The following is a 27,180-nucleotide window of genomic DNA, read 5'->3' on the forward strand; positions in this document are numbered from 1 at the left end:
GCTGCGTTGCGACTGCGATAGATGCCGACGAATGCCGCCAAATGCTTGAGCTTTTAACTACACTGTACAAAAAAGCAAATACATATGTATTACAAGTTCAAAACCTTTATTATTATTTAACTATTTGTATAACTTCTACAGTTTACCATTGGAGCCTCTCATTTGTCGTACAGGAATGATCCAAAATTGTGAACAGCAGTTCATGTGAAAACCAGGTAGAGATAGCCATTAGTTTTAAAATACTAAGGGCTTTATTCATGCATGTGAATATTAATCGATTTAAACGGTTAGGTTGCATTGATGTGGCTTCTATAAAAAAAATTCGACAATTTAAAAATGAAAAAAAATTATTTTCAGTGGTCATGTGCCCTAAATGTATGCAAGCTTGTCAAATTTGACATTTGTTGAAATTGCAGCGCCACCGACGTGTCGCGACGCAGTAACGCCTGGTGTCGCCACCGTCGACGAGGGATGGCAGCACCGAACTTTGTGGGCGTTGAATTTGAGCTTTCGCAACCACGGCGACAGTTCCGCACTGTAGGACCTCCGCCCGAAGAGCGTTGCAAAAATTGAGAACAGGACAGAGGACACAGAGCCAAGAATGACTTGAACCGGTCGCCGTCTGTGAAGGCGAACTATTTTTGCTTTACCCTATATTTGATATTTAAATGAATGCTAAATATTAACATTTAATGGATTGTGTAGTTTTATAAGTTTTTGGAGGTCAAATAAAACACAAAGTGAAAAATATTAGCATACTTTTTGGGGAATTTGACTAAAATGAAATTTTATGAAATATCCATAAAATCGAAAGCCCCGCAAGTCAGACGACCCCAATGTCGTCTTCATTATAAGTATATTTAAAATGGTACCTGAAATAACAGTACAATTTTGTCGATAACAGTAAAACTTTGCTGATACATATCATATATTTTTTTTTTTTTTTTTAAATAAGTAGTTTGGAAATGTTTTTATTTCAATATATTGTATTTCATATTCATTCATTAGTTCATATTTTGTTTTCAGTTGTTTTTATTTTTGTATGTCTTCCACAAATTTTACGTTTACACAAAAATATGAAGAAAAAGTATGTGAGCGGGTTTGTCTGTGTGTATATGTTTTGTTGATGGTGTTTTACACACATACACATACATAAGCTCTCTCCGTATGTGTGTGCTAAGTGTGTATGTGTTTGTTATAACTTAAATGTTTAAATACAAGTAATTTTTATTGAAATATTTGTTGTATTACCATTTAAATGCATTTCAGAAAAGTTTTGTATGTTTATTCGATTGATTTGAAATAGTTTTGCTTTATTTTCACATCGGTTTCTATATATGTATTATATATATATTTATGGAGATGTACGTCTGAAGATTTTCATTTAAATTTATATGTTTTGAGGGAATTTCATTATAATTTTTTGGTTTTTATTGTATACATAGAATTTGCTTTGCTCTTTGGTTAAGATTGGTTTGTTGCAATTATTTAGCATTATCTTTTGAAAACTACACAATATATTATTTATTTTTGTTTTTTTGTGTTTACTTTTAATATGTTATATGTTTGTGTGTATGTCTGTTTACTTGTCAGTTAGTTCTTTTTGTTACCGCCACTCACCAAACTGATTGCTGCTGTTGAGTGCTTCTCTATTTGATTATCTATCTTATTATACGACTGATCTATGGTGAAGTAAAGTACATATTTCAATTGTATATTACAGTTTTCTCCTGTTTCAATTGTCTTGCCTGGAGTTTCAAATTTAACAAGCAGATTATGACTACAAAAAGTGACCCATCAATTGGGGATATTTAAGGTACTTCATTTTAAATGGCAAAAGTCAATGGTGCCGAAATCTTTCTCAATCTAAACTGGAGTAAGTTTAAAGAAAATTAGAAACCAATTCGATTTCTAGTGAAACGTATGTATATGTTAAAGTTGCATTTCATGTCACATCATGCTAATATCTGCTTGTTTTTGCACCATGCTCTGGCTGACACTTTTTCAAATATTGCGCTTTTATTAATTCTTTTTGGTTTTGGTTTTTAATTTGATAACAATACATATATGTATATAAACATATATGCATACACAGGTATTTGTATGCAGGATGTAGACTGTATACTTAACACATAAATGGATACATACATACATCATTTGCCATTATTATGGGCACAAAACTTTTTATTCGACTACTTTCGGATTCAATTTTTTTATTGTGTGTTTGTTGTTGCTTTTTTCATGTAGTTTTTTGTTTTCTAATTGGTTTGTTCTAAAAACAACAACTGATCTTGCCTTGTATACATACATATGTTATAGTTAATATGAAGAGATTCTATTCATTGACATCAATCAACACTTATTTAGTTATGTCCTTTGCGTATGCTTGTGCCTTTTCATAAAAGGATTTTCAATTACTGCAACAAAACATCGAAGAGCGAAGCATTTCTCCAAATGCTTTACTTATGCTATTCAATTATATATATTTATTTGTGTATACATAGATTCCTTTCTTGATGTTTTTGTTTTTCTGTGTCTGAGTGAGTTGGGTTTTGTGTGTAAGAGCATTTCAACTTCGGCCTGCCGAAGAATGCTGCTTTCCCTTTTTGGATTCGATTCACTTTTTGCTTATTTTTTCTTGTTTTATAATAAATTTGTAGTCTTTGTTGTTGTTTTGTGTGTTTTTAAAGGCTTTCACTTAGTCCCGAGATTCAGGCTCTATATAGTATCTGGTATCTGGTAAGTGAAATACATATACTATATACATATATGTTTGTATATATAGAGCAAGATTTGTATGCTGCTACATATGCGCATATGTATATATGTACATAGATAGACAGAGACGGAAATATGTATCTAGGGATAGAGAGCTATAGATGCACTACTGTGGTCCATTATCGGTGGTTTGCCTGTTGTTGGAATGCGTCTCGACAGTAGATCGCCCAATCTCCCACTCGGAGAAACGTTAGCAGATTCAATTTGCAATGCACAAAGTGTAATGCAAAGTCCTTTCATGTGATCCTTGTCTAGACATTATGTATACTAATCTAGGAAAAATGGAGACTGGGACATACATATTTATACATTTTAGGGGAACGAGGAAGAGAGAGAGAGGGAAAGAGGGAGAGGGATGCAATGTGGAAACCATTTTGGAAGTTTGTAGTCACTTGTTGCTGGCATTTATTTTCCGGTTTTTGTTTTCAGTATTCCCCTAATGTCTTTATTTTTGTTACATATTTACCTTGTTCGTTTTAGTCACATAAAAAAGTATAAAGTAAGATGCACGCCTTGAGCTCGATTGCTACGGGTTTTTGTTTTTGAATTTATCTTTAGTTAGTAGTTAGGTATTTAGTCGACAGGTAGTTGTGGTTGAGAAAGATAAGACGATGAAACAGAGAGAGAGAGAGAGAGACACCTATAACAGATACGATTTGTGAGGACTACATTTACTAATATATATCATGTCATTGACGTTTCGGATGTATCTGCGTGTGTGTGTTCTGTGTGCGTAGTTGTGTTTATGTTTGCTTTTGGTCCAAATTGCTTAGATATTCATGTTTTCTTTCGAGTCGTTTGGGCACAAACACACAAAGCACATATGAATTTTGCCTTGAACTATGTACTATGTTAATTTTGTTCGCATCATCATGACAGGTAGACACGGAGTAGTGATAATGCGGGCACGAGGCAAGAGGTGGTCTGAGTTTTGGGGGTTTAAGCACTTTTAATTGACTGCCAAAAAATAGACCCTAACTTTGTCGTATCTTTCTATTTTGTTTTTGTTTTGTGTTGTATTGTTGTTGTTTGTACAACGAGAAAAGCGTTTGGTTTAGTTTCCTTTTAGTTTAGTTTAAGTTTTTTGTTCTTGTTGTTGTTTCTAAGCTAATTTAATTTTTTTTTTTTTTTTGGGGGGGTTTTCTTATACATTTTGTAAAACACCTAGAATTTGTTGTTAAGTTATACATTTATATATAATTTAGTTAGTTTTTTTTTGAGTGGAAAGTTTTTTGTTTTCTTATTTTTTACGTTTTTTTTTGGGTTTTGTTTTTTATTTGTATTTAAATTCAAGTTTTAGTCTTTATGTTTTTCAGTTTTAAAACAAAGGGAAGTTGTTATTTGTTGTTTTGCTCTTATTGTTGTTTGTGGTGGTGGCAAGAAGAAGGATTTATATATCTTCGTTTTTCTTTTTTTTTTATTATTATGTATTATTTGTTTGAACATTCGAAGTTTGAGTTGATGTTTAACGCGGTGAAGAAAGTCAATGTTGTACAAAGACATATTAAAGACCAAAATACAATAAGGCAACAAATCAATTTTTGATGTGTTTGTTTAGTTTTGGTTTTTTTTTTCTCTTTTTTTTTGTTAAGTCTAAAGAAATCTAAATCTCAATCAATTCGTACATGTATACTTACACATATACGTCTTGACGTATATATGTACATATATACATATGTATATAGGTAAAAGAATTGTATTTTTACTTATAAATTAGCTGAAGTTTGAATCTAACTACATTAAAAAAAAAACACAAAAAAAAAACACAAAAAAAGTACAAATAATTACACGTTGACATTACAGTTCACATGCATAGATATATATATGCATATGTGTTAGTTTGAGTGTGTGTAAATGTGTGTGTGCGTGTAGTTAGATTATACCTCTAATAACACAAAGGTTTTAAGACTTTGGTTCGTTATATTTTGTCTGATCGTAAGTAATTACCAACTACAATAAACATACATTCATAAATTTATATATATGTATATACATATATGTATATATAATAGATAGAAAGTAGTCAATTGTCGATACATACACACAATCGCGCATATACACATAGAAATATATATATGGAAGGACACACACCCATTTAAATATTTTACTAGACGTTTAAATATACATTTACATACATTTCAAAATTTGTTGATATATGGTTTTGTGAATTTAAAAAAAAAACATGTATATGTTATACATATGTATGTATCTTTATATATATTTTTTTTCCATGTGTACAAACAGATTGATTTTCATATGTATGTATGTGTGTAAGTTTTAATATACTGTACCAAGTGCCAGCTTGGTTCATGCATTCATACATCTCTGGGCAAAATCCCTCTCTATGTCAACAATCCACTAAATCATTTTTCTTGCACTTGTATATAAGTGTGTGTGAGTACAGTACATTTATTTTTAATTACATACATAAATTTACATTGAAGAATAATTAGTTCATTAGTTGGCATTTTTATTTTGCCTTTCTTCCTTTATTTGATTTCCTTCTCGTGTGTTCTTTGTGTATCAGGATATGTGAAATAGTTTATCATACATATATAAGATTATTTAAAAAAAAGTTGTTTTGATGTCGTTTGTATTTGAATTATGTGTAGTTACCTCTGCAGACATAGGCATGCAGGTTTCTTTTGTGTTAATTCCTTCGTTTTTTATATTTACTTGTCTGTTTCTTTGTCTGGCTTAGAGAGTAAATGCAACTTGTTGGCTGTTTTCAAAAAAAACAAAAGTTGAATGAAATTTAAATCAAAGTAACTCAACAAAATAGTTATATTAAAAATAATATGCTCATTGAACATACTCTTCGAAGTCATTTGGATATACATCGTCATTGAAATCATTGCAATGTAGTCAGTTAATCTGAAAGTCTTAGATCTGACATTCAACAACGAGGGGCAAACGATACTCCCCAAAATATATGACATTGTTGTAAAAGTTTTTAAAGCATGATAAGAGTTGAATAAAATGACATCTTAAGTTCTTAAAAATAAATTTTCAAAAATATTTAAAACTAGCTGTTAAGTTCTATGTTGACTTGAAATTCATTTGGCAAGAGGAGAAAAGGAGGAAAGCAGCGACACATTGCATCGGCGTCATAATCAACATCATCCATGGTGCCAACCTGATAATTGAGTGCTGCAAGCAACAGCTTTACTACAGCAGCAGCGGCAGCAGCGGCAACAGCACCGAGTTTTGTAAAATCGAATTTAATAACCGTGAAAATAGACAAACTCTGGAGCCCAAATACACGCAGAGACCCCAATCTCGTTGGCAGAGAGAGGGAGTCAAAATCCGATGACATTGACGATGACTTTGAATAAGGGGCACAAGGGAATGGATGAATATCGAACAGGATGAGTGGGTAAATGTTGTTGCTGGTGTTTTCGATGGAAATGCGAAAACCACGTACAAGCAAATAGAATTAGACGTACATGGACAAAATGGGGCGGAGAATTCGAAGCCAAGGAAAGAGAGAGGGATAGCCGACAAAAATTAGTTTTGCGCAGTTATGCAGCAATCCTGACAGCCAGAGCAAAAAGTTACTCAATTCGAATGCCAAGGTGATGGAATAGCACATCGCATGGACACAGCAAATGGCCACGACTACTAATTGTAATTAAATGGGAAGTTATTGTCCTATTTTCTCAAAGTCAATTACTATTTGACTAGAAATTACTGCCATCAAATATTATGGTGTTTGACATGATGGTAAACAACACATTCGAAAAGAGACTTAGCTGAATTTCGATTCGCTTAGTTATTTTTGCGTTCTCTTATCAGTGTAATTCGGTTAATTATGACATCAAATTCAGATTTAAAGACAGTATTTGATTTATTGCAAGCAGTCTTGTTGCCATTCTTGTTTGCGATTAAACCAGTTTCAAAGTTACAATGGCCTTTGCATTTGTACCAAGGCAATATGTTGTGCAATTTTTAAAAATCTTTCATGATAATATTGAAAGATTGAGTGTATTCGATTTGCTGTTTTAGTTCGATAAAGATATGCAATTATTTAATATCTCATCTTTGTTTCCTTAAGACTTTCCATTGAACATATGTATTAGTCTATTAGATTTAGAAAGTTTTGAAAAACAAAAACAACGAAGTAATACTTACAAATTAATGTGTACAGAATATTTAGTTCTTTTGTTATTGATTGGTTTGTTTAATAAATGCGAAATAATGATCCGTTTTACTAAAAACTAAACTTAAACTTTCGGAAAAAAAAATAATATTAATAACAGAAGCTACTAAAAAATATGTAATAATAATTGAATGATACGAATATGTATAATTAAAAATCCTTTTAACAATGAGTTTGAATATGTTTTTCTCCTAAACATTCTCGGGTTCGGGCAATTTACGCTCACAGCAATGGCAAATGAGGGCATTTAAACGTTGCCCGATGGCCGACCACACCGTTATGGACATAGAGGATACCTCACAACTGGAACCCACGTCATGCTCTGCCTCAGATGTATCCACTTCAGGGCTTTGGTTCCCATCTGCCTCTACTTCTACCTCGGCCTCGTGGTCGATGACCTCGGTCTGTTGTTGCTGTGGTTGGATTAGGGTCATCAAATGGCATTGATTAGGTATCAAACTGTTCTTGGTGGTTGCGGTTGCAGCGGTGGTGGTTATGGTGGTGTTGGTGCTGGTTGTGTTGATGCTAGTGCTCCCCTGTTGTCAAATCTTTGGTCCTGCCTCCAATATTGAGACACTGGCCAAACCCATATCAATACTTAGACTAGATGCCAGGGCGGCAGCATTTGTTGTACCAGCAAAAGTCCCTCCTCCCACTCCATCTGCAGTAACAACACCAGTTGCTGCCTCGGAGCTGTGTAGGGTATTATTGCTGCTGCCATCATCTAGACGTGACGATTTGCGACTACTATCGCCCGAAGAATAACGTGTCAGGCCAGAAATACCGCCGCGACCGCTGCAGGGTACATCTAGGCTATACGCCCGATGGCGATGGGTGCTTGTAGCTGTCCCAAGTGCATCACCAGCATTACCAGAGACACCACCGGCATTCGATATGGTGCAGCAGGTGCTAAATTTACCAACGCCGACACCCTCTGAGCTGGTGGAACCAGACTTTGAACCAGCAGCAGTACCACCACCGCCACCGCCACCAGCAGCAGGAGCTCCAACGTCACCTGCAGCAGCATTATTGTTGGCGCGACCCGGACAAGGACTGCTGCGTGTGCTACCGAAACGTTTATTGCCCTTGTCAAAGCTAAAACTAAAGTAGTCGGAGAATTGACGTAGACGAGATTTCCATCCGCTACCGCTGCCGCTTCCACTGACCCCTGCGGCGCCGCCGGCAGTGCTGCTGCTGTTGCTGCCAACAATTGCGACAGCAGACGCTGGAGTTCGAGTGCTGCTATCGCTGCTCCTGGTGCTGCCATTGCTGGCCAATGTCTGATATGGTTGCTGCTGACTTGGGGAGATGTTGCCATTGGCCGATGATGACGTTGCTACTGCTGCAGCTACCAATTCGATAGCTCCTGTGGTAGTCAGTTGCTGTTTTAAATTGGTATTGGCATTTTTATCCTCATGTGGACGCATTGCTGTGGTAGTTGTCGTTGCCGTTGCTGCCGCGGCTACTGCGCCCGCCTCTAGACTGCTTCGATTGTGACGTCCATAGAAGACATTACTATCGGATATTACCTGCGGCAGGCCATCGGAGAGACGACGATTATTGCTGCTAGTGCTATATTGATCTAGGCTGACGGCACGATTGTTACCGAAATGACAGCGATTGCTATGATAGCCATGTATATTGCCATAGGAGTTGCGTATACGCTGACCACCGCCGCTGCTGCACAATTCCCCCACCATGGAGGGGCGTTTTTCGCGTGAAGATTTCCGCGACGTCGAATGGGAAGATTTGCTTCGATTGCTGCTGCCCTCGGTGTCCACTTTGAATTTGGAAGTCTTTTCGGCCACCTGTAAAAAAGAAAGCATCCCAACCAATCATTTAGCAAGTAATTAAAGGAAGAGAAAATGTTATTACTTACATCCACTTCAGTGGCTGTTTCTGAATCTCCGCTCTCACTACCCTCGGGCAGATCATGCAACTCAGCGGCCATTCCACCTGGTTCATCCACTGAAGTTCTCGATGCTGATTTCTGTGATGGAATGCTACGTCGTGATTTAACACTGATGCCAGAGCCAGAGCGTGGCATTTGTGGAGAAACATTGCCACCGCCAGATGCACTGCCAATTGTCGGTCCTCCTCCACTTCCGCCTCCAGGTGGAGCAGCAGGACTAGTTCCACCACTTGTAGATTTATCCAGTGTCATCGTTGTTTTGTCGTTGCCCGGTGTACTAACCAAAGCGGCATTTGAGTCCATGGTGCCACTATTGCTGTCCGAAGTGTTGCTATCTGCCACAGATTTTCGAGTCTTTGTCTGAGCATCGTTAAGGCGCCTTAAGAGGGAACAAGTATAACGTTGATTCTTCTCTTTCTCTCTCTCCCACTCTTTCATTTCCACTCTCACCTGTAGTACTCGAGAGCAATGCGCACTGGTATGATAATCAATTCTGTTAATTCCGGCACCAATTCACCAAGAGCCTCGAATAGCGGTAATAGCACCAAACCAATAAAACGCACTTGAGATCCCGGCTTGCTTACCTTATCCGGATCCATAAATGGTGTCACTGGTAATCCCTCCGATTTTTCAGCCGCACTTTGTGCGAAAAATTCTTGCAACAAACGATCCAGCCAAGGCTCAGCCACATCCATGGGTCGTGCTTCATTCGATATGTCGGCCACCTTGATAAGTATCATACACAGCTACACGAAAAATCGATCATTGATAACTTACTGTTCAACATTAATGAGTTTATCCGATTATTTGGCTTACCAGATTAATGTGTGCCCGATTTCCATAGTCGAAGTTGGGTGTAACTTCCATGAATTGAGTAAGAATCTCATTATGGCGTGCCATATCGGTGGCCAGAATGCACCGAATGATACCCTCACGTATGGTACTGGAAAAAAAAAAACGGTTAGAACTGATGTCTAGTGAAAGCAAGAAAGTTATAAAACTAGAGACACAATAACATACATAGTCCTTTAAATTTTTGGAAATATCTTGGGATCAGTTCAGCCATTAATGTCGATTGATATTTCTTCGCTACGTTTTTTTTTGTGTTTTCGGTAGTTTTGATAGTTAGTTTACTTTTCATGAAAGTCACCAAAAATGACAAAATAAAAGCAAAGAAACGGCAACTACCATTTTTCTAAAATAGCCATTCTTAGATACACTTAAATATCTATGTATAGTACCTGCACATAACGCACTGACATAATGAGCAGGCAAAGCGGCAAAAGGAGCAAAAGAAAAATATCAAATTGCATTTTGTTTTATAGCAACGGCGGCCCAAAGATGCGTCGTTGGCAACAAAGTCTGTGTAAGACGGATGGAAAGAGAGAGAGAGATAAAAAAAATTGTCGCCCAATATAAATACGGCTTCGTCAACAGCATCAACAAAAGCGACTACTTCCATTCGTAGAAAATTGAATTTTTCGTGTCAAGTGGCATTGACATTGGCGAGATAATGCGGTGGCAAGGTTGGGTACGGATTGGGGCATAGTGCGAGGACAAGCAGTGGAAACTCAACACCTGCCGCACACATACTGCAAAAAGAGCGTTGCATTTTATGCACCCCCACTGTCGGAGTGGTAAATATTTTCCTGTTTTCCTCTCTTTACCTTAAGGAAGGGGGAAAGGCTGCAACAAAAGCTGAATGCTAAAGCAGTAAGAAACTGAAGTCTTGGGGTAGCGAGCCTGCTGTAGATTTAAATGTGCTCCTTATTGTTGCTGACATCGGCAAGATTTAGTTTTATTAATACAGAAATTCCATGGGTCCACCTGTTTCACTTATTTTTTTTTTTATCAATTTAAAAAAAATAAAAACAATAATTGTGAATGTTTGTTATTATTTTGTCTTCTGAATTCTGTTCAGTTCAGACCACCAACAGGACGGCATGCTCAGTTGAAAACTCCTGGCAGCCAGAAAAGCAAAAGATTCCTTTATAGAAGAGTACATAAATATATATATGTATGTACTTTGCAAAAATTCTTTGAATTTCGCTAAGCCAAAAAGCGCCTTTAATTAATATGAAAAAATGTAAACATTTTAATTACATAATCAAGGAAACAGTGCCTGGGCAACAGACAGATTGATGGAGAGACTCAGTAAGATAGTGATGGGAAGATATTTACATGTATAAAGGTATAGCATAGCAAGAATTTCAATCAAAATTCAACAAAATTATTATGATAATGACACTCTGCATGCTAATTATGATTATGATAGAAATGATTAAACGAATGAAGGCTGCCCGTGAGCACGGATAAAACTTAAAGCCCAGATGCTTCAACATAATCAAAGCCAAAAAATATAAATCATCAACAAAGTATAAGAGAGTGAGTGTGTAAAAGAGATGATGGCGGAAAGAAATATAAAAGTAAGAAATTCAACTGGGTTGTGGCAGCGAGGGAGTAGTTGGGGAAAAATTGCAAATTAGTTTTAAGTTGAGTTTATTTGGTGCTTTTCATAATTAGCGCATAATAGTTGCCATTCTAAGGCAGAGAAAACTTTACTTGACGCACAAACACGCACACATACACACACCGACCCACTGGCACCATTCATCATTATCATCATCCTGCTAATCCTGTTTATCATTTATCAAAAACTTTGGCCAACTGTAACCATGTAAATTCTATTTAAAGAAAATCCCTGCAACAACTGATGCAAAAGTGTAAAATCTGAACTTAAACAACAAGTTGCGTGGATTCCCTATCTTTCTGCTTTTCTTTCTTTCTTTTTCTATGAATTATTGCAACAAATAATTATTATAAAATTAAAAACAATAAGTAAGATGTTCCAAAGTAATATTAAGCAAAGTAAATATATATTCATCTGCATTTTAATATATTTACTTTGCTTATATATTAAAATGCAGATGAGTATATATTTGCTTATTTGCGATTTAATCCGATTGGCAGACAGATTGCCTCTCCAAGGCAAGGCAAAGCAATGAAAGCCATGGACAAGGGCATTTGAGCAGAGGAAGCGGAAACAGGACTGGATTTTAGGAATCAAGTTCAAAAACTGAAGAAATTATTTAACTGATTAAAATTTTGCGGCCTGGTCAATAGTTTTTCAATGTTTTAATAAAGTTCTATAAATTGTTGGCTTTAACTTAACAACAAAAAATAAGGCGAAAAGTATGCTGGAAACATTGAAATGGACAGTCAATCGAAAAATCTTTTCTACTAAAAGTCACACACATATCTATATGCATATGTATATGTTGCAAGAAAGGCCACCGTTTATACTGAAACCGTATCATACTATAGTGTGGTAAGAGAGAAAGAGACGAAGATCGCCTAATAAACAGAAATAATGGCAGACACGAAAATATATATATGTACATACATACATATGTATGTACATACATTGTAAATGCATATATCGGTTGTACTACCCTCTATTATGATGTCTGACGTTCAATTGGGTAAAATCCAATTTTGCAGTCGCAGTTGCAGTTGCAGTTTCAGTTTTGCAAATTGCAATATCAAAAGCCATTGGTAATCCCTTTCTGGCTGCTGCTCTATGCTTCGGCATTTGCATTCTCATTTCATAGCTGGACTTAGAGCCCTATTGCTTTGTCCATTGTTGTTGGGATTCAGCTTAAGTTGGCTTCGGTTTGATTAGGTCCAAAATATTTGCTTTGTTGGTAATTAAATCTCAATTGAAATGCGGTTGGTTGTCGAGTGGGTCCTTGGCTAGTTTCAAATAAGTACTAATTAATTGAAAGTTGTTACAAGGTGCCACTCTCTTGCACATACACACACACATGCATGTATACATTTAAATTGAATAGGAGTATATGACACTTAAAAGAATGTGCAAATTCTCAACAATTACATTATCTGCAGGTGTCATTAATTTGGAAGGCCTTTGTACATGTAATACTGATTGATTAACTATGTAACAGCTTATATGTATACCTGTTGATATATTGACTCTAGTACGAATGCATTAGTTTTTGCTACAACTACGATAGCTGGCAAAATATCGATGACTGTTCTTGAGTCCAATCGTTACATGTGAATCTAAGGGGAGGCTCGTCTCATGCAATGTTTATACCATGCACCCATAGGGTGAAATGGTATATAAACGTCGCAAAAATGTATGTAGCAGGTAGAAGGAAGCATATCCGATCCCATAAAGTATATGTATTCTTGATGAGGATCAGCAGCCGAGTCGATCCGTATGAACACGCAGATTTCGGAGCGTCACCAAATTTGGTACTTAGACTCCTGTAATACCTACGGTGTTCAAGTTCATTTCAAATTTACCACGCTGCCTTCCCCCTCGAAAATCAATTAAAACTTATTTTCTCGAAAAATAACAAAGCTAGAACCCCCAAAGTTGATATTAGATTATTGGTATTTAACATTTTTGTCACGCTTACTTTGGCCTCTAGAATCTAGAAAAAACCAATTGCCTCCTGCAATTTTTTGACTATCAAAACCAAATTCCGCACACTAATGAGCCCTATTAATATCTACCAATCCACCAAATTTTAGAAACAAAGAAAATATACGTATAAACGTTTTACTTGGCGGTCCATAAGGGCGAAGTTGGCCGTAGGCTAGTGGCGGCGCTAGAGTGCTCGTGTGTTTTTGTGCGGGTGAGCGAGATAGCACATGCTGTGAGTCGATTTTAATAGACAAGCATTTGTTGTTCGAAATATAAAAAATCTTTTTACCTGCTGCATGGTATACCGAAGTCGGCGAGACGACTAACTTACTTCACTGGTTTTGAATTCGTTGAAATAATCGATACTTGTGGCAATGAGTGGGGGCACATTTGGTTTGATTTGATCAAAGATATTGTAACATAATGTCAATTAAATATATTTGATTTAGATGTTCTTCTTTTATTCAGGACATCAAAGCAGTTAGGGACAGAGGCGAGACAGAGAGAAAGAGTCTGAAGATTGCAGCCCACGTGTAATCAATTAATCATCGCTTATACGCCACGTAAAATGAAATTAGCTACACATCTGTGCTGGCCGGCCGTACCACTCAATAGTAGCTTAAGCCCAATATCAATTCCAATCGCCTCAATCTTAAATGAATCCCTGTGTGGAATGCCGTTTCCCTACACCTCTCTCCTTCTCTATTTATTGATGGGATTTGCCAGAGAGAGGCAGACAATGAGCTCCCTGAACTCGCTTTTAATAATATTGAGACACAATTTTACACTTATCAAGCATGCTATATGCATTCACACACAACAAACATACAAACCCACAAGCACACAAACATATACATATGTACATATATGTGTTTGCATACACTTCAAATCAAAGCTTGGACATACACAAAAGGCAGATGCGCACCAAGGATAGTTGGTTTGATTTCTTGTAAGAAGGAGAAGTGGTGCTAAAACAGAGAAAGCCAGCCAGAGAAAGTAAGAGAGAAGGTAAACAAGTAGACATGGCCTGGCATTCATTCATTTGCATCCTTGGCTTTGCTTTATTGTCACTGACTTTTCTAATTTTTGTTCTTTTCTTTTCAATCCGCTTTTTCTTAGCAGGGCTCTTGCTTTAAAAAATTCATGTTTCATCTGTCTTACCGGGCATGGTAGAAATCGAAGCTCGTCAAATGGTTGGGTCATCGATTCAAACAAATCAAAATTAGATTAACCTTTGAATCTGTCATTGAAAGCCTAATCGACTATATATGGTATGGTAAATACTGTTTATGCTTTTCAATACTTAACAAAACGAATGATTTTATAATAGAAAACGTTTAGAAATGTTTTTAAATATATATCGTTAGTCGATTATCAAGTTTGAATTTGTAATAAAAATCGATCCAGTTTGACACAATAATATTCATTTAAAGAACATGCGGAGCATTAAGTATTTTTCAATGATGTTTATATATAATAAATTAAATTGGTTTTCGATGCGTTCATAAAAAATGGATTTTCTTGGCTTACAATTAAACCGATTAATACACGACGCATTTTATACGAAAAAGGGGAACATCTGCATTTGCAATTTCATGTGTTTTGGCTTCATTGACCCATATTTAAGGAAAAGTTTATGCAACGTTAATGAGAAGCAAAGTTTGTGAACAAGGAAGTCCAACAGCAAGTTGGTTTTGAATTGATTTATTTTGGTTTCAAAAACGTGAACAGTACCAGATGAAAACTGTGTGACAACCCTCGTTGTTTGAGAGAGGATGGGCTTGGAATTCGCATTGGCATTGCGCCAACCTGAATGTCAGTCGTCGGTTTATCAGTAGAAAAATGTTGATACTGTGCTTATCAACGAATAGCCAACGGACAGCACCGAATAGCGCGGCAACCTCAGCCGCGTGTAAAAATTAAAAAAAAAAAAACAACGCTTAGGAAACGCAAACACACAACTTTGGTCGTGCAGAGTAAACAGACGCAGCTAAAACTAAACAAAAAGTTAAATAAACTTTAGTTATTGCAAAGGAGAGAATACCGTCACCGAGGACTTAGAGCAAATTATGGCAAGGCAAAGGATCTTTCGATGGCTTTATCTGTTTATTTGCATGATTGCGTGCCAAGCGGAAACAAAATCAGATAATAACAATTGCCAACAACAGATAGACGATCAATTGGATACCAGCAAGGCGCAATGCGAAAACTTCTATGAATATGCCTGTGGTAATTGGTATGTATCCCGTGAACTGCGCACTTTGGGTGCCTATGATATGCGTACACAGATGAGAGCACTCAATAGGCAGCTAATAGTTAGATATTTCGAGAGGCAGCAGCTGCAGGAAAATCCGGCGGAAAAACCGGATGAGCATCAACAGTTGGTTAAATTCTATGCTAGTTGCCTCGCCGGACGTCAATCATTGCGCGTCTATACGGATGCTTTAAAGCAACTGCCCCTTATTGAATGGCCGATTTTTCTCCTGGCCAATCAATCATCAACATTGTCAACGGGAAACCATTTCGATTGGGCCAGAGCCAATGCTGGCTTACGGGGCTACGGAGCCCAGGGTCTGTGGCGCCTAGTGGTTCAGGCCAATTGGCAGGCCTCCGAGCAACAGATTCTCTATATGCTCGCACCCACATTCGATCGACTGTCCGATGAGGAGTCCGAGTTTCTGCATCAAAGATATTTAAAATATTTACTCCTCGAGTTGGGTCTCAAGGTGCGCAGAGCTGCCTCTCTAGCCGAACAACTGGTAAATTTCGAGCGACAATTACGAAGACTCGTTTTGGACAACAATGACCAGACGGAAGCCGATCAGTCTTTGGTGCTGCGCGAACCGCAAATGTTGCGGCAATTGTTGATCCAGCTGCCTCAGTTGCGTTTGCAAGAATATTTCGATTCTTTACTTGAACAACAGGCGCATGGTGAAATATTGATTGTGGCTGATATGCATTACCTCAAAGGACTCCAACGTTTGCTACGTTCTGCGGATCAATTTATAATGTCTACTTGGATGCTTCTGCAATTGCCTATACATTTTGAGTTGCACTCACATGAGGATGCCACATTGAGTCAACAGCGAATGCAATGCCTGGACAAGGTGAATCATTTATTGCCACGCCAATTGGCTCATTTGCAATATTCACTGTACCATCAAGAACTGAAGGCAGATGGAGTGGAAGATGCTCATGCAGTAATGATGCATCGTGTGCAGCAACTTTTCATCAATCTCAAACTGCAGTTCGAGCGTCTACTGAACGAAACAACTATATTTGATAGAGATTTAGTTACCCAAAATAGGGCCAGAGACAAGTTGCGAGCCATGCGTCTGATCCAGCCCTGGTCAGAAGATCCTAGACACAGAGTACCACCATCATCTTCCGCCGACACCGGTGGCAGTCATTTCCTACCACTCAGCAGCAACTATGATGAGAATCTACTGAGCTTATCAAAACGCGAGACTCTTTTGCAGTTTCGTGAGGTTCTAGATTGTGTTCATTTACCCTGCATTGTTTCCAGTTCCAGTACCAGCGCCAACTCCATATCATCCGGGCCATTAGATGTTAATGCCTATTATCGTCTTAGTCTTAATGCCATAGTTTTGCCAATGGGTCTACTTCGCTCCCCATTGATTGACAATTGCGCCCCTATTGACGCAGGCTTGGGCTATATACTGGCCCATGAGATGATTCATGCTTTCGACTATGATGGCATCAATTATGATGCCGATGGTAGCTTGGCTAACGGCCAATGGCCAGCTAGAGCCATTATACGGTTCGGTTTGCGTGCCGGATGCTATCTGGGCACAAGATACAGCAATGCTACATTGACCATTAACGAGAATATTGCGGATAGTGAGGGTTTGCGTCTAGCCTTTGAGACATATCGACACAGATACCAGCAATTAGTGGAGCAGCAGCAGCAGGGACAGCAACAGAAAAACCAATTCGCTAGTACAACCTTTCTGGACCAAAAATTCTTCATCAAGTTTGCCCAAAATTGGTGCGGACAGGCGGCAGGTAGCTCCTCCTCTATAGGTACACAATTGCATGCCTCGCATCGGGAACGTGTCAACAATGTGCTTGGTAACTTTCCCGAATTCGCTGAAGCCTTTCAATGCAAAGTGGGAAGTGCTATGGATCCAAGAGATAAATGTCGCATTTGGTAGGCAGACTGAAAAAGAGCCTCACGATTAGGGTGAAGAAGTCAATTATTCAAGATATGAATCAACCAATTACTTTACAAATACATCAATAGAGAGGCAATAATATAAAAAAAAAAATCAGATAAAAATAAAAAAAAATTTTCTTATCTATGCCAAAAATAAGTAGTAAGAAATTACTATTCACTGATATTTGACTGATTGCCGTAAAGTCTCGTATGTGAAATTGGGTAGGGGTTGCTTCAAAAAGTTTAGCTTTAAAGACCTCCGAATTTGGCTTAGTTTGGGGGAAAACAAAGAAACGACACTATGTTACAAATTGTTGCATTTGCCAGACGCCCATAGGAAGGATACAAACACCATAAATACACACAAACACACACGCATATATGCCTATATACACAAGTATTTCTCGTTTTTCGTTCTTGTTTCGAAAATGGCGGTTGGCCGCAATCAAATGAAATGCAGCCACACGGAACATAGTTTGTTGTGCTGTTGCTGTCCTCCTTCTTACCCACACACAAAACACATACTGCACAAACACATCTATATACATTCGGTTGCAACACGAACGAAATGAAACGTAACGTAACGAGCAAGCGAAAATGTACCAGCAAAAATAAAAATAGGTTTGGATGTAAGTGGGCGGCAAAGCAAAAGTATACATATTTCGTACCCTCTACGTAAGCACATACATAGGTATACCAAGTTAAATCAACAATATAAATCCCACACAACGATACGACGCAAGAAACATAGCATAAAAGTTGTTGCAACAAATGTTGCAGCATAACAAAAATTTGTGTGCCGTTTTTTTTTTGCAGCTTGTGTGCATTCAATCAATTGCCCCAATTTGAGCATTCAAATTTTCTGTATGTGTGTGTGTGTGTGGCCAGTCGCTTGAATCTGGCGAATTAAAAAACTGAAATATTTCGCACCAAGCTACTTGTCTTTGTGCAATGATACTGTTGAATAATCGGTAATGATAACTAACTGGCAACTGAGAACTTTTAATGTTCACTCATCATTCGCTCTCTCTCTCTCTCTCTCTCTGTCTGTACACATATTATGTATTTCCATGCTTTCCATACATATATTCTTGGGAAAGTTTTGCCATCAAAAACCTCCAAAAGTATGCAATAGTTTATGCAAAGCAAGCATTGCACGTTGAAGATGAGGGTGCAGACGAAAGGACAAGCATGAAAGGAATAAAGATGATTCAAAAAAAAAAAAAAAAAAAAACAACGAGAAAAACGAAGCGAAATAAGAAGAAACTGCCAAGGGCACGACAAACTGCTGTTGATTACAATATTACATAATGACGTTGTTGCTCCTGTTGGATGCTCGTAATAACTATAACTATCAGCATCAACATCATTATCATCATCAGCAGCATGAGGATAGCAATGAGAATGAGGTCGCTCTTCTGCCTGGCAGAAGAATCAAGTCAATCCTAACTTTAGGAACTAAACTAAAACAAAACAAATTTACAAGAAAAAATTAAAACTATTTTTACAGGCTAATCCTTTTAATTATAGTTTTTTGTTCCCGCATAATCGAATGGCAAAATATATTATTTCTCCTACGAACAAACGAAATCAAAATAGGCCAAGTTTAGTGAAGCCTTTTGCGTTAGCGATAGTACAAGATCGGTAATAAAGAAGCTGTTTTAAGAATTGGTCATGTGTAACCTCTATGAATTAAAGTCGTTTCAGTGCAATGAACTAAGTACATTAATAGGCCAGGTCGGAGGAGGAAAATTCGGGGAATTGTTCTCTTGAATATTTTGTCCAGAGCTTTTACAGTAACCACAGATATACGTACTTATAAAAAAGAATATATCAATAAATATTTGATGATCTTTTCAAGAAGATGGTGGTAACGGTTTACAGCTTAATCCCCATTTACCGTACACGCAATGTATTTCGCATGCATTTTGCAATGTTGGCAAGGACAATCTCATGAGTTCGTTGGCTGTGTTTCTGTTGACATTGACTATCCTTCACTTAAGTGGAACCTTTTTCCTTTAATTTTTGTTTTCAACCTCTCTTGGATTTTATTTTCTGTCTTTTCGTTAAATACCAAATCGATATACTTTACAGTCGGCTTGTTTGAACAGGGATTGGTGCAAGGTATACAGGAGGCAGATGGAGAGCAGAGCAAAACCGATGGAGGTTGGAGTGGAAAGCGCCGTTGCAGCTGGCAACTGTTAATTACCACGGCAATGGGGCAACATTTAATGCAACACCATTTCGTACGTGCCGCGCATAAAGTGGCCCAGCCCAAGTAAAGTTGGCAAATTAATTGCCTTTGGTGTTTCAACTGACTTGCAATAACAGCACACTCACATACACGCGCACACACACACTCGCACACTCAGTTGGAGTTTGACTTTTTTCTTGTTTTCTTCGGTGTTGCTTTTCTCACACTTACTTGAAGGTGTCACGGTTAAAGTTCTTGAATATATTACATTCGGGATGCTCCAGTAAGCGGAAGGCTATCGAACAATGATGATTCTCTAGCGGGGAAATGTCATTATATCTGAAAAATCACAAATAATTTTGTACACTCTTGTCTAACAATGTCTAACAATGTATTTGCATTACCTGAGTGCTAGTTCAGTTCGTGCATTAATCTGATAGATATTATTATATCCTGGATGGTCCAGGTCATGGCAAATGCAGGACACCAATAGTATTAGACATTCCAAATCCCCAATACGGGTTAGTAGATTTGCTTGACGTGTTATGGCATACATCTGCAGAAATAACAAGATAGAGAATAAACAAATTATAAGTAATTAGGTATACTATTTGGCAAAATGTATTATGTAATAACTTTGAAATCAAATGCCTTTCTACTAAATTTAGTTCCAATTACTGCTAAAAAGCTAACGTAACAGAAACCCGCAATGGTGGCAATCGTACGGGATTAATATTTTTTTTTTATTTAACAACAAGAACTTCATTTATTGGTTTCGATTATTTCGACCATTTTGTTAGGATATGTGTTGCGTGATCCTCTTAGTACTGATACTACTTAATAATTTAGTCTTGGCTTAGACACCAATATGCGATTTAATATCTTCATGTTGCATTCCTCGGTAGATGAGTTAATAAGTGATCCTGGTACGTTTTTAAAAGTTTAACCCTCTGTCATCGATTTGTTTAGATTGACTTCGTTGAGCGTTCCGTTTAAAGCGAATTTCTCCTGAGGTTTTTGTCTAATGTTACAAGCCATTTAACGTAAATCGCATTGGATGTAGTTAAACGTTTTTTTTTTTTTGCCGCTACCAAATGCAGGCAGGTGAATAAAGTTGAAGGCAGCCATGTCAGCAACTCCTGCAACTCTGTCACTCAGTCACTTTCTCCGTCTCTGTCTATACTCCGTGTGCCAACTTAATTTGTCTGCAGCGAAACCTTTGCAATTACGAGTTACCCATCACATTGAACCATCGAAGCATGGAAGCATTGAAGCACCCAAAACACCCAACACTACCCAACAAGCTGCTATCTACTTTCCCTGACATTGCCATTGGCAAAGTTCTCGTCATCGTCGACGTCGTTGCTGCTGCTTTTTCTGGTCTTGCCCCTGTTGCTGTTGCAAATGAAAATGACTTGCTCCAAGACCCTTAAGGAATTTCAACAGCGTTCAATTGAAGCTTTTTGAAATACAAAAGCAGCGTAAAGTTTGCTTTGCGCTTTGCTGCGCACCAAAGTTGCACTGTTCCTGTGATTCTGTCAGAGTGTATGGGTGTGCGATGAAGAGCCTGATGCGGACGGGGGCAGAGAGACACATAGAGACGAGTGGTCGTAAAAGTTGTTGCACAACTTTTGGCGTTGCTGCTGCCGGCTCTGCGTTCACTTTGCCATTAAACAGTCAATGTATCGGGTGAAGGGACGCAGTGAGCTCGTGGGCAGGGGGTAGCTATAAATTTATGCAAATGCAAATGCTGTTTGCATTTGGAATTTCACAAGTTTATCTAAATTCATTGTCAACAAAAACAGATGCACAAAGAGAGACTAGTGGGAATCCATACTTTCCCTCCCTTCCTTTTTTACTCCATCTTTATGTCTGATTCACTCTCATAGGAATTTGAAAACTTTCAAGGGAAATCAACTGCATCAGCGACGACAACAACGAGAGCGACTGCACTTTGACCATTTGCCTGGAAATTAGTCAAAGTGTTAGACCATGCCCTCAATCTGCGCCCCTAACGTTTTGGATCCTTCTGCCCACATTAGACCACCCTTTCCCACTTCGTCTCTACCCTGTTCTGTTCAATAATTCATTTTGACTTTTATTTCTCTCGTTCTTTTTATTCGACTTATTTTTATGCTTCTTCTTTTTTTTGTATGCTCCTCTTTTGGTTGCTGGTTGAGGAAAAGCCGCTTAACGGCTTCCCTGTCATGTCCTGTTCTGATACAAACACACACACAGACACACGCGTACGCACATATGGGAGTCCCACGCCTATGCAAATTGCCGCCCATTGAATTGTAAAATACGCGCCGTCGCATATGTATGCATAGCGGCCATTTTACAGCTTAGTTTGCTTCCTAACGGACACAATGGGTAAGGGAAATCGGAAGGGCCTAAGGGGGTGCTCTTTGAACAGATGTGTTGTTGTGTGTGATGTTATTGTTAGCTCTGCTGCCGCTCTGCTGTAGTTCGAAATGTTTGACATACAATAAAACTTATGAAATCCTCAAATTTGAAAAACAGCATTACGATCTCGACTTACCGATTTCCTGTAACCCGTAAGGATATTCAAGGTAAGAAAACGTGCGAAAATAGTTTTTGCCCTTATATACCCTTTGTTAGCCACTAAGAACCGAGGGTATGAAAATAAAGCTAAATAAAAATATATTTCTATAGGGGTTTCAGTTTAAAAGCTGTTCAATTATGCAGACCCACAAACATTTTTATTACCCTCCACGGGAAGGCGGTTGTTGGGTATTCCGGGTATTAATTCCGATATCTAGCCCTATTGATATGCGGCTTTTTGCCCAGAACACTAAAAACATTAAAAATGTCAGACTGGACACGTCACTAAAATTTTTTGTTGGAAAGCTTTTTTTAAAATATTTTTTAAATGAATGGTTTAATGGTCAGTAAATTGCAAAAGTGTAGAAACCTTGCATTGGACTGATTCGATTTCGATTTTATGGAAAACGGTTTTATTGAAAGTAGGTAATACTAATGGGAAGATATTTAATATCTCTCTCTCTGTAAGAAAATTTGCACCGAAAAATTTCTATTCAAACGCAATGCAAATGCAAAATTCATAATTTCCTTGGTATCAAAAGGGGAGGCTGTTAGTTCCTAAGACCGATCTGTAATGGTTACCAGGAATCAAAACCGCCTATTGTCTCAAACATAGTGCGTTTGAAGGCCGACAAATTTAGTGCCAAAAGCAAAAACAATAACAATGGCATTGACAACAATAACAGTTGTAGTTATAATAATAATAATGATAACAATAATAATCATAATGCAATTGTTAATCCTTTTGCCGCTTGTTGTATGTTGGAGAAACCTCAGACGGACCGCAGTGCGTATGCGTAATGCCTAACAATTGGTTGTAGCAAAGGATAGAAATTCATGACATTCTTCTCTGACCTTCTCACTCTCTTTCTTCTCATCTTCTCATTCTATTATTTGCCATTGTTGCACATTTCATGCTTGGCCTTGCCAGTATATGTGTGTGTAAAATATAATTTATTAAAGTTTTTCGCTTTACTTTTACGCTCTCTTTTTATTTTTCCTTTCCTAGCAGCTTCCTTCAATTGACTGCTTCAAATGCAGTCTTTTGGCTTAATGTGGCCAAAAATGTATATTTCATATAAGAAAATGTTAAGTGCTTATTGTATAAGTATGTATATAATAATAATAACAATAAGCAGTAACAAGAAAGCTGAATAAAATCCAAATGTAGGTTAAAAAGTTGGCCAAGAAAGAAAAATGAAATGAAAAGAAATAGAAAGAAAAAGAGAAGAGGAAGAGAGGGACAAAAAAAAAGAGAAATATGTGTTTCCTTGGCACTTGAGCAGCCAAGTGGGTCGATGAGCCGAGTTGAGCTACACGCTGCAGGAGGTGGGGTGAAAAAATAGGCAAGGTCTAAGCATTTTTTTTTTTTCGAAAATGGGAGGAGCGTGAGGCGAAACGTGAACTGACCCACTGACAGTCAGGACTATTTTCTTACAGAGTGTGTGTGAGTGTGAGTGACCAGTTCTATCTATCTCTCTCTGACTTTATCACTTTTGCATTTACCATTCGCGTCACCATTTCGCAGTCTTTTTTATACCCTTGCAAAAAACAGGTATATTATCTTTGGTCAGAAGTGTGCCACGCATAGAATAAAGCATCACAGACGATAAAAAGTAAATGAATTGCTCGTTAGATTCTGCAAGGGCCTCGGCCTTAGCCGTGTCGGACCACTGTACTATAAAGCTTCAGAAACGGCAAGCTTAAACTTAATTATTTTCTAAGTTTTTGTCATAAAAATTAATATTTGCGGAAAAACTTCCGCCTTGACGCCTGTAGGTAAGGAAAGAGTAACCACGCAAGTTTATACAAGCCATAACCCTCTTATTATTATTTTTTTTGGTTATCTAAGCGAAAAGTGTTGCTATTTAGAAAACAACAACGAAAAGAAACAAATTTTGTCTTGTTTGTCTTTCTTTTGTGTCTTGGCGTCTTGGCAGTAAAAATAGGCCTTGCCCACTGCCTTACAACCACTCCACCAACCCATCAGCCCTTAGACAACCATTACCCCTTAGTCATATGTGAGTGTGTGTTTGTGCATGGCGGGCATATCCGTGTCCGTTTTTATTTGTGTTGGTTTGCCCTTTGGCGCTTTCAGTTTATTTTTGTGTTGCATACAACTAGGCGGCTCTCATTGTTCAACATTGTCTCATCGGTCGCTTTATACACAAAGATATATGTATGTATGAATTCACCTCTATATTCTATATATGTATATATTTATATAACATTTTTTAGTTTATATGAATGTATATATAGTTTTTAGTACATACTCTTCTTTTCTCATTGTATATCGATTGCAGCTAGAAGAAGGCCAAAATGTTACAACCTTCCAATTGCTATTTGTCAATATATCATAATTTTCTTTGAAATTTAAAATTTTTCAAAATATTATTTTCACACAAAATTCGGGCTTCGATAGGTTTCTTGGAATCGACAATATTTTAGACTTAATCTACATATACCTACATATGTAGATATGCATATTTCAGTATTGAGGTAAGTCTTTAAAATATTTTTTATTAATATATTTTCAAATCTAGTTATGATTTCAATTTTTTAATAAGAATCATTGTATCTGTAGTTTTTGTTTCAGACTCAAAATATAAAAATAAATTTATTTGAAATATCTCCGGGCGACACTTACCATTTGAGCTACGCAAAAACAATGCCGAAAATTATGAAATGGCACCTCATTATAGTGTTTGTATACCTCATAGAGCCATTCCCGTAGCGTATCAACCGGTATGCTAAACTTCTCAATAAAACCCAATTCGATGAACATGGTCTGCATTAGATGAATAACATCCGCATCGCTCCATTCGTATGAATCGAAAGCTGGCAGACGCAATGCTGCCTTCACTTCGTCGGAGAAATTGGTATCACAAATTTCCAGAAAGCGACGCTTCACTTCCTGATGCTTTGGTAGACTGCTTTTACGATGCGGTGGCCCCAATGGCCGCTTGGAGAGGCCTGCAAATACAACAACAGCAGCAAATCAAATACATCAACAAAATTAGAAAAAAGGTGAAGGTGATCAAAATTTTAGGCAAAAGTGGTATCAAACTTCAGTCAAGCGGAAATTTGTTGACAGACATTATTATCATCATAACAATCATCAGCATCATCATCATCATTGCAATTAACATAATCGACATCCACATGGACTATCGGCAATAAATAAATCAACAAATTGAAACAGGAAATAAAGCTTGAAAGCTGGAACTCGGTAACTGGTTGGGACCATAGAAGAGAAGAAGAAGATGGACAAAAGAAGAGGAGTACAGGGTGTAGTCATGGCAATTTGGATTATTGCAAGATGAATTGGCCCCTGCCCTTAGTAAGGAGTGGAGTGATAGCAGTGTCACCGCAACCAAATCAAAGTTCATAACGAAATGTCGGAAATATACTCTGGCCCAGACTCTGATTTAGACTGGGATTCAGAGAGGGCCACTCGGACAGCAGGTAGAAGTGAATACCACCCCCTTGGTCACCACACCATTCACGTCATCAACATTCGATGTGTTTTCCGTTTTTTGATTTTTTTGCCATAGGCGGGAAATTAAATTTTCAATCGGCCGCTCGCTTCGATGAATGAAAATGAAATAAAGGCAGCAGCAGCATCAAATAAAAAAACAAACAGAAATAAAGTATAAGAAAAACAAACAATGCACAAAAGCAATTGCGCAGGAACTCTCATCCACATATACACACACACAGGTGTGATTCAAATTAGTTAATTTTCTTTCTTTCTCTTTTTATTATTAAGTGGAAAAAACCTGGACATTGCGCCATCTGTGACTCTGATAATCTCTGATAAGCTGTCTTAGCCACGATTACAAAGCAGGCTCAGAGAGATCAGATAAATCTAATGATAATAATGTAGTTCCCTGCATTCAGAGATATCTTTACTGTCGAATCACTCAATAATCATGTCTATTGTGGATTACTTAATGTGCAAGCAACATAACAAACACAAACAAAAATAACAACATCTTATATAGCAGCAGGATTTGTCATTTGTTGCATATTGAATGTGCTTTTTCTATCGAAAGACAGAAGTGGCAGCTGCGGCCTAGGGTATGAGATTGGCTGAACATTGTGTTAAATAATTAATTACAATCCATTAATTAATTAGACAACAGAACAACCGACGGGGGTCATTAGGTTAAACACAGCACAAACACGAAGCAGAACACATAAAAAAAATTAAGTGAGCAAGTCGTCGTCTTTGGTATACCATGCACCAAGTGAAATAACTGTCTCTAATCTATAACGCCAAATGTATACAAAACTTTGTTTATATAGTCCATAGGCAGCATATAATATCTCGCTCACTCTTGCAGTGTAGGGGCACTCTACCGCCACCGCCCACCGGCGATTACCTAGTGAAAAACGTAAACGCTTGGCTATTTTTAAATAAGTATTTCTTTAAACGAATATTTAGCGGAAGGGGACAAAAATGATAATTTCACGACTTTAATATACCATTTCACCCCATGAGTGCATGGTATAAAAATACAAACACAAGCCAAACCGAAAAAGAAATAAAAGGGGACCAAAGGAGAACAAAAACAACTTTTCTACATAATGTGGCCATAATCAACCTGGTCAGCCCTTTTCCGTTGGTTTTTTTTCGATACCCTCGATTTAGATCCATCAAATTCTTTTAGCTCTGACTGACTAATTTCGCATTCTTGCCGATACTTTTGCTCTATGTAAGATTTTTCCTGCCATTGGGGTAAAAAGTGTTACCTTTAACCAATTGGAAAAAATAATTTAGCTCTTAGTTGAGTCAAGCCAACTTGAATTTATTTTGTACAGGGTATTCGAAAGTCGTTTACCCACAGAATGAAGTTTTTTCTTTCTTACCTTTGGTTTTCTTTCTATTTTTCTCGGGATTTTGTTTTGGCTCCTTTTTTCATTGGAGGCTCAACACTCA

General features: G+C 37.5%; 2 protein-coding genes across 2 annotated transcripts in view; one reads left to right on the top strand and one right to left on the bottom strand.

Moving 5' to 3' along the window:
• Positions 1 to 7,479: 7,479 nt before the first annotated feature.
• The window catches only part of LOC6638071 (high affinity cGMP-specific 3',5'-cyclic phosphodiesterase 9A), a 36,016-nt gene continuing 16,315 nt past the window's right edge, over positions 7,480 to 27,180 (bottom strand). Inside the window, exons 3-9 of the mRNA XM_023175438.2 lie at positions 24,886 to 25,211; positions 20,078 to 20,229; positions 19,905 to 20,012; positions 9,666 to 9,792; positions 9,300 to 9,595; positions 8,817 to 9,228; positions 7,480 to 8,745 (exon numbers count right to left, since the gene is read on the bottom strand). Of these exons, the coding sequence (XP_023031206.1) occupies positions 7,480 to 8,745; positions 8,817 to 9,228; positions 9,300 to 9,595; positions 9,666 to 9,792; positions 19,905 to 20,012; positions 20,078 to 20,229; positions 24,886 to 25,211 (2,687 nt within the window). The remainder of the gene's footprint in view (positions 8,746 to 8,816; positions 9,229 to 9,299; positions 9,596 to 9,665; positions 9,793 to 19,904; positions 20,013 to 20,077; positions 20,230 to 24,885; positions 25,212 to 27,180) is intronic.
• LOC6638072 (neprilysin-1) lies at positions 15,207 to 17,633 on the top strand. The gene has a single exon (XM_002061157.4). The coding sequence runs from the start codon at positions 15,372 to 15,374 to the stop codon at positions 17,475 to 17,477; it is 2,106 nt and encodes a 701-aa protein (XP_002061193.2). The 5' UTR covers positions 15,207 to 15,371; the 3' UTR covers positions 17,478 to 17,633.

The sequence above is a fragment of the Drosophila willistoni genome (genome assembly GCF_018902025.1).
Source record: "Drosophila willistoni isolate 14030-0811.24 chromosome XL unlocalized genomic scaffold, UCI_dwil_1.1 Seg141, whole genome shotgun sequence".
NCBI classification, from domain to species: Eukaryota; Metazoa; Arthropoda; class Insecta; order Diptera; family Drosophilidae; genus Drosophila; species Drosophila willistoni.